Below are 12,537 nucleotides of genomic sequence, written 5' to 3' on the forward strand. Positions count from 1 at the left end.
GGGGCGCGCACGTGACCGCGGGGCGGCCCCGGGAGCGCGCGCGGGGCTCGTGCGGCGGCGGCGGCGCCTCAGGGCCGCGCCCGCCCCGCCCCCGCGGCCCGGGACCGCCCGGCACGGCACGGCACGGCACGGCACGGCACAGCCTGCCTTCCATACGGTACATCACGGCACGGCACAGCCTGCCTTCCATACGGTACATCACGGCACGGCACGGCACGGCCTGCCTTCCACCCGGGCTTACCGTGCCCGGCCGGCAGAGGTTGTGAGGATGCTGAAGGGCCTGGAGCATCTCGGTGCCCAGGAAAGGCTGAAGGAGCTGGAGCTGTTCGGCCTGGAGAGGGATCCTCAGCCCTGGCTGTCCCTGTGTGCAGAGCAGAGCAGGGCCCAGGCTCTGCTCCGGGGCCCAGCGATGGCACCAGAGCCACGGGCAGGGACTGAGCCCAGCGATTGTCCCTGCACAGGAGACACAACTTCTGCCCAGCTCTGAACAGAGCCCAGAGCGGCTGTGGAGTCTCGTTTCACACCCGTCAGGACACACTCCTGTGTGCCGGTGGCACCGGCTGAGCCATTGTGTGGCTCCGGGACTGCCCAGCGCAGCCTGGCCGAGCCCAGGCAGTGAGGGAGGCTCGTGTGGGGCGATGCCGTGTGGGATCCTCGCTGGGACCCCCTCTGCCGAGCCTGCCATGGACTGGGACAGTGGCACTGCTCAGGGGATTCTGTGAGGGGACACTGGAGCTGTGGAGTGATGCACTGCCACGCTCTGAAATCCAGATTCACCACAGAGCCACAGAATATGCTGAGCTGGAAGGCACCACCAGCACCGTCGAGTCCAGCTCCCAGCCCTGCACGGGACAGCCCCAAGAATCCTTCCCATGTGCGCTCCCATTTTGGGTTAACAGCCTGCAAACGGGCCAGCGCCCAAAGACAGGGCTGTGACCTTTGTGGTGTGCCATGGCACTTGTGTTCACACACACCGGGGCACAGACACTGGACATTCCACTTTGCAGCAGGAGCTTTGGATCGGGACAAGACCCCACATATGATTCTTCCTTGTGGATCATGACACTGCTCAAGATCTCTTCAACAAACGAGAATGAATTCTATAGCTCAGTAAAAAAACCCTCTAGGAGTGAAAGGCATGGGTGGCTTTTTTTACTTCAGAAAGACACAAGCGCTTGGAGGATGAAGTAAAGTGTAATTCCCTTTGTCCTCAGCATTCACACCCTTTCTGGTTCATGACACGCTGGGGTTCAGCCTCCCAGTGCTAGAAAGGAAAGTCCAGTTGATTCCTCCCCTAAAGACAGAAGCAAAGCAGAGGTGTCACCTCTTTAGAGTGTCAATTAGGTGTCAATTCTTTAGACTTCATGTAACTCAAGGATCTTGTGCATTTTCAAGTGACTGGTGTCCTGATAATCTGCACGTGCAGATTATCACAATTCACTGAAATAGCGTTTGTGAAGATTTTAGAGGCTGCTTTGAGACTTTCTGGCTCGGTGGCTCCTAGAAATGCCCTGCTTGTCACTGCAAGTCACACCTGGGTTTCACTGGGTGCTTCCATGGCATCTTCACATCATTGGTCATGAGTCAGGAAGACACAGAGTCTTTTTTTTTTCCATGGAAATGTAAATTAAAAAAACGGAAAATACACAGAACTTTGAATCCATAGCTCGTGCTTGGCGTTAAAGAGCCACTAGAACTGAGGTGCTTTGAGATTTCTCTGAGACATTGTGGAATCTGTCTCAAGGAAGGAAAGCAAAGAGAGCTGGTTTGGTTTTCCTATAACAACGTCATTTTGCCTTCCAAGAGCAGATATTTTTTCTCTGATAGCACAATCACTGAAGTATGTTGGGAAACATTCTGAAACGTTGCTAAGTCAGGACCATATTCAGAAATTCTCAATTAACTTCATGGCTGCTTGAGCCAGTTTGCTCCTGCCTAAAATACACAGCCCCAGACCTGAGCACCTTCCTATTTCAACACTTTATTTGTGCCTTACCACTGACCACCTTCACTTAACACAAAAATACAACAGCTCCAGAAGAACAACCCACAAACCTACTCTAAGGGCTGGATTTGAATAAGCAGAAGTGTCTGAAGATTGGAGGAACTGAGTGTAGTGGGACATGATAATGCAGCTGGAGATAGAAATGATATTTGATAGGTATTTAAGGGAATGAACACAACACAAAGATCTGTGCAAAGGACACAACAGCTCAAACACAGAGACCTGGAATCCAGACAGGAGACCTGAACAGGCTGCTGGGCATCATTCCCTGTCCTGAATTCTGGGAGCAAGTGAAAGTACCTGAGTAAGTTTATATCTTGCTGTATATATTTACAAGATAAGATAAGGCTGGGATGGAGATAGAGGTGCCTAGAGTTCCCCAAGAGCAGAAATATCAAGGAATTCCAGCTGGGAACACTCCCAGCCATGATGGGGTACTCAGTCCATAATTACAGTATGGAAAACCATTTCAGAAGAGTTTAGAAACTGGAATTGGGCATGGGAGGGGATGAAATACGAGCCAGATAGGAAGAGGAGTGTCAGGAGGCAGAAACACTCAGTGCACAGGAGGGGTGGTGCAGGCAGAGGTTTTTAGGGTAGGGAACAGGAGGGAGAGGTGCTGTGGCAGCAGAAGCTGGAGCAGAAGGGAGCCACTGCCTGCCTCGGGGTAAAATCTGCAATGACAGGGCTGAGAACATGGGGGAAGGATGAGAGGGGGTGTGAAAGCAGTCCTGAATGATGGACAAGAGCTGGTCCTCGTTCAGCTCAGGAGGGCTCTCGTGGTGGTTTACACAGTGACAGCTGTCAACAGAGAGCTGGGGAAGAAAGATGAGAATTTACAAAGTTTGTGTGAAAAGATTGATGGTAAAGCTAAAATTCAAGCAGTGAGGAAGAAAGAGAAAAGCAGTCTTGACATCGTTTTTCTCCCGTGTACAGAGAAAATGAAGCAGAAGTTGATGCTAATAGTCTTAATCTACTTTTTCTATTACAGAAGTGGGTTTTGTTTCTGACAATACAGCCACTGGAAAAATCAGTAAAATCACTGCATTGTAAGAGACTAAACACTTCACTCCAGAGGGGAGACAATTAGCACTCCCAAACCGAATAGGTTTAATTGCACAAGCATTGTGCTGCTGCTTCAGGTCAAAGCTGTGCCCACATTCATCCTAGTGCTGCTCCAGGAGCAATGTCATGCTTGGGTTTTATTCAAGTACCAAATAATTGAGACAACTATTGATGGCTTCACACACAACATAATTAATTATATAACAAATACAAGTAAGTTAATCAGCATTAAGACCACTGGTCTCACAATGATCTTTAAAGCCCCAGCTCCTGTGCTGAGCAGACACCTGCCAGCATTGGTGCCAGTTTCTGTTCAACAGTTGGTGCCACCACCTTGCAGGGACAACTTCCCATTTTATGCTCTCTGTTTTCTTGAAATCCCTCTCAACAGCTGAGTTTTCAGATCTAGTTTTGGATTAAAAGGTGCAATTTGGTTTTCTCTCTCTAGTTCCAATGTATTTCCCCCTGAACAATATCAGCCAGTCTATAAGAAAGTTTTTAATTGTCACAGTGCCTGGAGAGGGAGGGTAAAATGTGGCATGAACAGAGGAGGAAATGATGCTCAGAGTTGCTGTGCTTGGCACTAGTTCCTTTCTTTGCCCATGTCACCTACATCATGGCACAGGGGAGGTCATCAGTATGTTCTAAACCAAGGGAGAGTTTGATGAGCACTCCTGTCCCTGCACACCCCCTGCTCCTGCTGGTCCTGGATTAGGATTTGCCTCAGCTCTGGAATGCCAGCCACTGAAATCTGTCACTGCAGTCATCCCTGCACTGAGCTCAGCAGGCAATCTGTCACTGAATTCATTTCTGCCAAGATTTCAATCCAGCCTTGTACTTGGGATCCTGATAGACTCTCAAATAAATATTATTGGTTAGGCATCATTATTTTTTACTGTTGATATGCAGAAGGTTGTGGAGCCTTGCAGTTGGATTTCTACACAGTCCACTGGAAAATCTGTTTGATTGTGGTGTTTATATTGGCAATGAGGTTCATCTTTATTGCAGGCTGAGGTAAAAGGCTCAGATTTTGTCAAAAATCCAAAGCAAGGGTGAAACTGACCTCCCAAGCCTCAGAGCAGACAAATCCTCAGCAAAGAGAACAGTTAGAGATCTGGGGCTGACTCTGGATTCACACTCCAGAACATAAATAAATGGGGTGTGAGTGTTGTCCCAGCTTCAGCATCCTCCTGGGTCAGAGGGGCTGAACTGCTGGGCCTTCTGCCTGACACCCTAAATCTGCTCAGGGCCTGGGAAGTCACTGGTGCCAAGGTGAGCTCCCTTCACCCCTGCATTGAGCAGCTCCAGCCCTGCTCTGAACTGAGGGAGCCAGGAAGCAATTACAGCTCCTGCTCCTGCCAGATGATTGAGTGCTTGCAGACACAGATTCCTAAGAAAGTATAATAGAGAAAGTGCATTAGCAGAGTATTTGTGCCTTCATAGGAAATGAATATGGATGTAATTAAGAAAAGCTGATTTATGTGGAACTGTAAAGCCAAGGACATGAAATGAAAAATTCTCAGTAAATGTCAAGTCAGTGTTTTGTGGTGGCCAAAACAAGGCAAGGAGAGTATTGCAATGGTATTAAGGAACTGAGAATTAAAATGCCACTATATAAATCCCTAGTACATGAATATTTAAGATATTATATGGAGTTCCAAGCACCTGATCTCCAAGTATTAGAAGTGCTGTTCCACTATAGTCTGTTACTAACATTTTGAGAACAGCAAGATCACAAGACTTTTTTTTGCTGGGAAAAGCCAAATGGTTTCCAGGCTGTGTGGTGAAATGTGTGTTTGTATATCCACCAAGGCAGGAAAGCCTGGCTGCTCCTACTGCTTCCCCTGTCCATGGCATCCATGGATTCAGAGGTGGAAACTCTGATCAGTTCTCCTTCTTTCAAGCACTGCTGTGGTGTCTGCTCATCTCCTGATGCCATGGAGCTCTTGGGTTTGTTCCTTGATAGCACTTTTTTTTCCTGATCACCTTTAAGTGACAAATTTCACCTATTTACCTAAAACCTGTTGCCCTGCCACATTCCAAACTTTCACACACTGCAGCACACAGAATACTCCTGTGTTATGATCCTAATTGAAATGTGGAAGCACCTTCCTCCAAACATGATCTCATCAATAAATGAAGGAATTTTACTAGGTAATTTTCATAATTAAAAAAGTAACTATGAACCTTCTAAAAGCTGAACCCTAATTCCCAGCAGTCAGATGATGAATAATTCATACACTGGACTTCAGTTATATATTCCTACATAAAAATGAGGAAAAGATGAACTTCATGAGGCTTAATTTGCATTCCAGCAAATGATCAGCATTATGTAAATTTAAATAAACATCCAAACCCTCCTTATTTGGTCATTATAAACTTCATAACTATTTTTAACTTAAAAGAATGCTTTTTGCTATGAAACCTCCAAATGAGACAAACAGATAAAACCCATTTGCTGCAGATTTCACTGGCCCTTAAATCCAGAGATGCATCTCTGTGTATATTATTACTCTGATTAGTCTGCAGCAAATGAAATTATATGTAATCTTCTGAAAAAGTACAGGCAAATGTCACAAAATGTGATCTAGTTACATGTGGATTCAAAACCTGCAGCTGCATCTTTTATTATTTTACAGCAAATTCTCTTTAGCATTTACTTTGGACAGTCAGCAAAGGAGAAACCATCAGAATCTGTACAAACCCACTGGAGAACAGAGCACTAGCTCTAAATAACCTTTACTGCAACTTTTATTGAATTATTTAATTCTGAAATACAAATTTATCATTTATCTACAGATTTCCTAAATTTTTTTTCTAACATCATCAACTGCATCTAGTGTGCTAAAGGAATGCAAACATGAGCCAAATAGGCAGCATTTTAAAGACACTTGTTGCTTCTCCTGTCACACCATTAATTTTCTGATCCAGGTGTCCACAAACTCCACAGGTATCCACAATAAAAGGACATATTTTTAATATAGATTTATAAAGCCATTATCAGAATAATCTCATCCTCTTCCCAAATGAACATTTGATTGCAAGAGCTTCATCATTTCTGAGTTCTGGCTCTATCAGGCTGTGAAAAAAAATTTGCATTGCTCTGTCTGTACTTCCTTCCTCAGGATCTGGATCTTTACTGAAGACAGACTTGACTTTGCAAACTGGTACTTGACATGAAGAAAAAATCTGCAATATTTCCCTGAGGTGGATGGGGTTTTCTGTTCCCCCAAACCTGGTGAGGTCCCGTTTCACAGACTCTGAATATGTTTAGTTTCCAAGGAAGGGAAGGAAAGGGACTCATCTGCTTCTGGACAAACACAGAATACAAAATTATTCCACACATATGGTTCCCTTTCCTATCCAAAGAATATTCCTTCTTTCCAGTCTAGGCACAAACCACTGAACTCTGATTTCCTCTTGAACTGCCCCAGCCATGAGCAGTTCTTTGGAGCTGCTTCATGACAATGTGCACATGTGCTGAGGGAAAGAAAGGACACTAATTAGTATCTCTTTAAATTAATATCTACAAACCACAGGACACATTCCAGGGGTTTTGTTGTCCTTGCTTGTCTTTATTTCAAAATTATCCTTAGCTTCTGCTGAATAATGATTCATTTCCAAATGCAAAAGATCATTTAGCTTTGTGTTCTTCATTAAGACTTAATTATTTTTACAAAAATAGAAAAACATTAGCCTTTATTAATTTTTGGTTTAACATACAGTCCATTTCTGTAGGAAGGAGCATCCTGGGCTGCAGAATGTTTATTGTTGATGGTTGTTTAATTGTTAGGTCATAGCAGGTCTTCTGGCCACCACACAAATGATCAAACTTTTGCTATTACAGGATTAAATCTACACAGACATCAGAAAATGTTTGTCTAGAAAAATTACTTCAGGATGAACTCTCAGGTTGTAGCAAACAAGGTCAGGAGCCCCTTTAGGAAGGAGACAATTTCATTGCCTCCCAGTTTGGATTCTCCATACACACGATCCACAAACGAGATGGGAACCTGTTGGAACAAGCAAAATTGTTTGTGAGGTTCAAAACCAAAACCATCAGAAATTCTTGGTGCAAAAGAAGGGCCTTTGAGCTTTGTTCAGGCACAGGGAGGAGAAGCAGCAGGCTGCCTCCTCTGTGCCAGTTCTCACCAGGGCCTTTAATGGTGCCCCAGAGCTGGGGAGTGTGGATTTCCTTGCTTTAGCACCTTTAAAGCTGATCCAAAGACATTACTCATGGCTGGCTGATCCACCCAGGCACAGCAAACTAACAGCTCCCAAAGCCTCCAGCATTTCCTTGTCAGCCAAACTCAGAGCCTTGGAGTCAGTGCCTCAGGAAGCACAAATCTGCCCCCAAGAACAGCTCAGCCTCAGCCTGCCTGGGAGATGCCTTCAGAACATGACAGTGCCTGTTGTACAGGACCTGCTTTTACCAGTCTTTGGCCATTTTATAGATTATTTGGGACATGTGACAGGACATTCTGCCAACCCTGTGTTAGAATATTCAACAACTTCCATCATGTTTGTCTGCAAAACTGAAACACTTCAGGAACTGAAATAAAGAATTGCAGTTGCAAAAGGCACTAAAACATTGGCTTGGTGTTTTGCTGGCAGAAATCATCTGGCAAAAGGAACACACAAATCCCCAGCCCCTGCACATGTGCCAGAAGGTGTCTCACAATTCCAGCAGAAGAGAGCCCAGGACAAGAAGATGCCCAGAAAGGCAGGCAGAGACTCAGCAATGACTCTGCTGTCTTAGCAGTGTCACCTTGATGGTCCCAGTGACAATCCTGGCAAATCCACACAGCTGGTCTACAGGAAATGGGCAGAAATCACTGAGTATGGAGCCAAGGGGCATTTCCTGACCAGCATGAAGAATAGTTAATATCTCATCTAATGAGGGGGCTCCAGTGTTACCCTTTAGCACAGGAATTAAGCACTGAGTTGTTTCTGCACTTCTGCCTTCCCTGGACAAGAAATTCTATCATTGGTCTCACAGGCAGCATTTTCCAAGGCTCTGTTCCATGTGCTGGACACTGGTGAAGCACAGAACCGGAGAGATGTACATGCAGCTCTTCAGGTACAGCCTCTGTCAGTTCTCATCAGCCATTTATTCCTTTTAAACTGGCACAGCTCAATCTCAATTCTCAACTTTGCTGAAGAAATATTTTTCCCTGGGATGCTGCTCCCCAAGTAAAAAAGGTGGAAGAAAAGAGCTGCTTTGTTGTGAGGAAATGGTCTACCCTGTGTTGATGGAGAAATGGCACACATGAAGTTTAGAGAGAGAATTCTCTGACAATTCACAGTCCTGGAAATGAGGATGAAGAACTGGCTCTGAGATTCTCCTGCAGAGAGATTCCAGTGAAGCATCTTTAAAGAGATCAGCAAGAGCAATTCAATGAAATAAAAAAGGCTGCTGGAGATAGAGAATCTAACAATTTCATGGAGTTTTTTCATTGACTGTAGACAGCACAAATAGTTTAGAAGCAGAGTTGTGAGAGCTGGAAAGTTGGAAAATAACAAGGCAATAACTGACAGAGAAGGAATCTGAAATAGAATCAGGCTGCTGGAGAAAATGAAATGATTTGTAAAGACTTGAGTAGAGATGCCTGTACAATAGGAAGCAGGGTGGTGTATTTTGACTTCTTTCCCTCCTTTGAAGAACCTTGTGAAATTGTGTGCTGCTGAAGGAATGGCAGCAGGAAGAGGGGAAGGATTTGAGAAGCCAGAGGAATAAATAACTGCAAGTTCAGGTCTGGCTGGAAAAATAGAACTCTACACATGGAATCTCTCTGTATTAATTTGAAAATCTTGGCTGCATCTTGGAAGTCCCCAGAAGTCAGCAGCCTGTGTGTCCCTTGGAAGGGAAGCACAGTGCACTTCTCCCAGCCTGCCCCATACCTCTCCAATGGTGAATCCCAACTGCCTGGCCCGGACAATCATCTCCATCTGGAAGACATAGCCCTTAGAAACACACTTCTCCATCAGCTTCTGCAAGACTTCTTTCCTGTACAACCTGTGAACAATGCCAAAGGAAATATAACCTGAAGCCCAGTTTCTGGAATTTAGAAATCCAGATAGTGTGTAGGAACCTGAACTGCAATCACTCAGCTCATTACTATTTATAAAACTCTAAGGAGGTCATGGGAGCAGCAGCTCTTGCCATCTAATCCACTGTTTCTTCCACCCTTTCCACACAGATTTCACACTCCACAGTAATGAAGGTCTGTTCTTACTCCAGTTCCTTATTCAGCATAAACTTTATGCTTTTAAGTTCCTTATTCCAATAAACTTTAGGAATTGCAAACCAGACCCCTACCTGAAACTCCCTGTTAGATCTGATGCTCCTGGTCTCAGCAAGACCTGAGTCAGAAAATTGGCTCCACGACTGTGAAAGAAAACATCAGTGTCAGAGTTGGTTAGTACAAAAAGATGGGCACTTACTCTAGCCAGTAAAACCAGGAACAATCCAAATCCAAATCCAAATCCAAATCCAAATCCACTTCCTGTGACTCTAACACAGCTTGTGCTCCAGATTCCTTGCAGGATAAATAAATCAACATTAACTCCTGCCTGCTCTCTGGCAGGGACAGGAGCATTCCAGCTGTGCAGGCTGAGGTGTCCCTGCAGCTGCCAGGTCTGCTTGTTCCCTGCATGATGGAATGGATGTCTGTCCCAACCTGAGACCACTGTTCCAACCCACTTGCCAAGCCCACCCATGTCATTCCAGTCCTTCTTGTTGGATTTTAACCAAAGAATTGGCCACTGGTGGGTGCTCCTGGTATTTAGTGGGATTCTGCAGTGCCCAGCACTTCTGGGGATTGAAGAGTTCATCTTACAGGATGGAGTACTTGGAATTCTTATTTACAAATAACAAATTTCTGTGTGAAGAGCTGGAAAGTACTAACCTGATTAACTTTCTTTTCAAATCCCAGCCATACACTCCTCCATTTCCTTTATATCTCGTTCCAGATACAATATCAAAATTGCCTTCTTGCTGCTTTCTGTAAACAATTGGTTTTATCAGAAAAACTGGAGGAATGTTTCAAAGTACAAATTCCAAAATAAGAACAATCATTCTTTCAGTACTGTGTATTTTACAGACTTCTGAACAAATAAGAAGAGAGGAAAGCAATAGTTAGGGTGGCTGTGAGCATTATTCAAATACCTGTTAATTGTTCTCTTATAAAAAGCTACTTCAGGAAATCTTATAATTGCCTTTTACCCACTATGGCATAGAATTTTATAGACTCATAAATAATTTATAAAGATCAACTATCATACTATAATCAGCACCTACCTGATAAACTCTGGAATAAATTTTGGCTGCAATGAAAGGAAGACAGATCAGAAAACAGGGCAGGGGTAAAATACAGCAACCACTGAAACCTGGATGGTAAGAGACTGCAGGGACAGTACACAAAATGCAGCCTTACATGGTGGGAGAGGTCAGCATCCATAATCACAATGAAATTCCCAGTGGCATACTTCATTCCATGAATGTAAGCAGTGCCTGATGGAAACAGAAAGAACTGTTTTCACACAACTGCACAGAGGAACTTCACCTGAGGTTGGGTCACTACCTGAAATGTCATTTAAAAGCCCCAGGTGCACTCAGGAGCCCCAGGGCTCCAAAGGATCACCAATAATTCCAGCCCAGTCTGTGCTCAGTGGCTGCAGGGCAGGAGGGAGGATCAGCTCTGGGAAATGTTTTACCAACACACTGCACTTTTATGTGCGTCTTTTAAGCTTGTTTGTTTACACACAACTTGATGAAAGTGTGTTTCTGCTTTACTGTGGTTTACTGGGCTTTACTGTGATTTTTTTCTGAACTTTTATACATTAGATCAGTCAAAGTATCCAGCAGATTCTTTTATCTGTTTTTACTAGTCAGAGTTAATAAGGACTTACCCAGGCCCAGCTTCCTTGCTCTGGGTCTCAGAAGCTACAGGAGACAGGGAAAACACATAAATTACTTGACACACAGTTTTTAAAAAGACTCTAAAACTTGCTATGTATTTTTTTCTTAAAACAATCTTCATAAATGCAACTTAATCCAGAAATACTTTAAAAAACTTGGCATTTACACAGTAACAGATTGGAAAAGTATCTGACTGCCACTAAGGAAATGACAGCATCTTGTATATAACTGAGGGTTATGCTGTTATATTACAAAGATAAAAATAATAAATCAAAAATTCCTGTTCTTGGAATGCAATGAGACAGATTAAAAATAAATCATAAGCCCAGCCCAGCTTTCATCTTTCCGATTTCCTTACTCCTGCAGTCAAATAAAATTAAATTAAATCTTATCCAAACCCCAGTCATTGCTCAGGAGCACACAGCAATGCACCAAGGATCGACAGCATTTTACAAACAATTCATGATTTTACATATTTGGTCAGAATGCAGCATTATAAACTATCATGAGCTTACATGTGTCTAAAATTGTGTACAACAACTTGTTCAAGGGTGTGAAGAAAGTGCAGAATCCAGGGAATCCATCCCAGTTCTATAAGAAAGCACTTATAGTACTTTCCAATACCAAAAAAAAACCAACCAACCAACCAACCAACCAAACAAACAACAACAAAAAAACAAACCAAAAAGAATTACCGAATACACAACTCACTATTTTATCTGAGCCATATATTTTTTCCAATTGCTGAGCAACTTCCTGTGTCCCATCCGGGCTTCCATCATCTATGATGATAATTTCAAAATCGATGCCACTGAAACGAGAATGATTTCCCAATGAACGGGCAGGGGCTGCTCAGGGAGGTTTGGATCCCATCCCTGGAGGTGTCCAAGGAATTGCTGGCGGTGGCACTCAGAGCTGGGGACAGGGGCATGGGGCACGGGGGGACTCGATGTCCTGGGACGGCTTTTCCAATCTCAGCGATTCTGTGCCTCACATCGGGCTGGGACAGAGCACAGGGGGGACTCGATGTGCTGGTAAGGTTTTTCCAGCCTCAGTGATTCTGTTCCTCACTGCAGGTTGAGGACACGGTGGGGATGGGGCACAGGGGAGATTCGATGTGCTGGGAGGGCTTTTCCAATCTCAGTGATTCTGTTCCTCACTGCAGGTTGAGGACAGGGTGGCGATGGGGCACAGGGGGGACTGGATGTGCTGGTGAGGTTTTTCCAGCCTCAGCGATTCTGTTCCTCGCTGCGGGGTGGGAACACCTCTCTGCGCTCGGATGGTGTCACTGCCTTCCCCCTGTGCCGTCTCTGGGTCCCTTTCCGGCATTCCCCAGCCCTACAGACCCATCTGTCCCTGCCCATCCCGTCCGAACCCCGCACCGGGCGCGCCCGTCCCGCTCGGCGCCGGCTGTGTCGCCGTACCTGTCGCTGAAGGTGCGCACCAGCAGCCACACGACCAGGGGCAGGTTGTCGCGCTCGTTGTAGGTGGGCAGCAGCACGGAGACGCGGCCGGGGCCCCGCGGCGCCATGGCGGCAGTGACGCG

General features: G+C 45.0%; 1 protein-coding gene across 1 annotated transcript; it reads right to left on the bottom strand.

The window, feature by feature from the left end:
• Nucleotides 1–6,620: 6,620 nt before the first annotated feature.
• Nucleotides 6,621–12,524, bottom strand: DPM1 (dolichyl-phosphate mannosyltransferase subunit 1, catalytic). The gene is made up of 9 exons (XM_056507044.1): nt 12,416–12,524; nt 11,703–11,802; nt 10,982–11,015; nt 10,507–10,583; nt 10,371–10,396; nt 9,979–10,074; nt 9,390–9,458; nt 8,972–9,086; nt 6,621–7,083 (listed from the first exon to the last, which is right to left on the bottom strand). Exons 1-9 carry the CDS (start codon nt 12,520–12,522, stop codon nt 6,979–6,981), a joined length of 729 nt encoding a protein of 242 aa, XP_056363019.1. The 5' UTR covers nt 12,523–12,524; the 3' UTR covers nt 6,621–6,978.
• Between the last annotated feature and the right edge of the window lie 13 nt (nt 12,525–12,537).

This window comes from Oenanthe melanoleuca, chromosome 20 (genome assembly GCF_029582105.1).
Source record: "Oenanthe melanoleuca isolate GR-GAL-2019-014 chromosome 20, OMel1.0, whole genome shotgun sequence".
Taxonomy (NCBI): Eukaryota; Metazoa; Chordata; class Aves; order Passeriformes; family Muscicapidae; genus Oenanthe; species Oenanthe melanoleuca.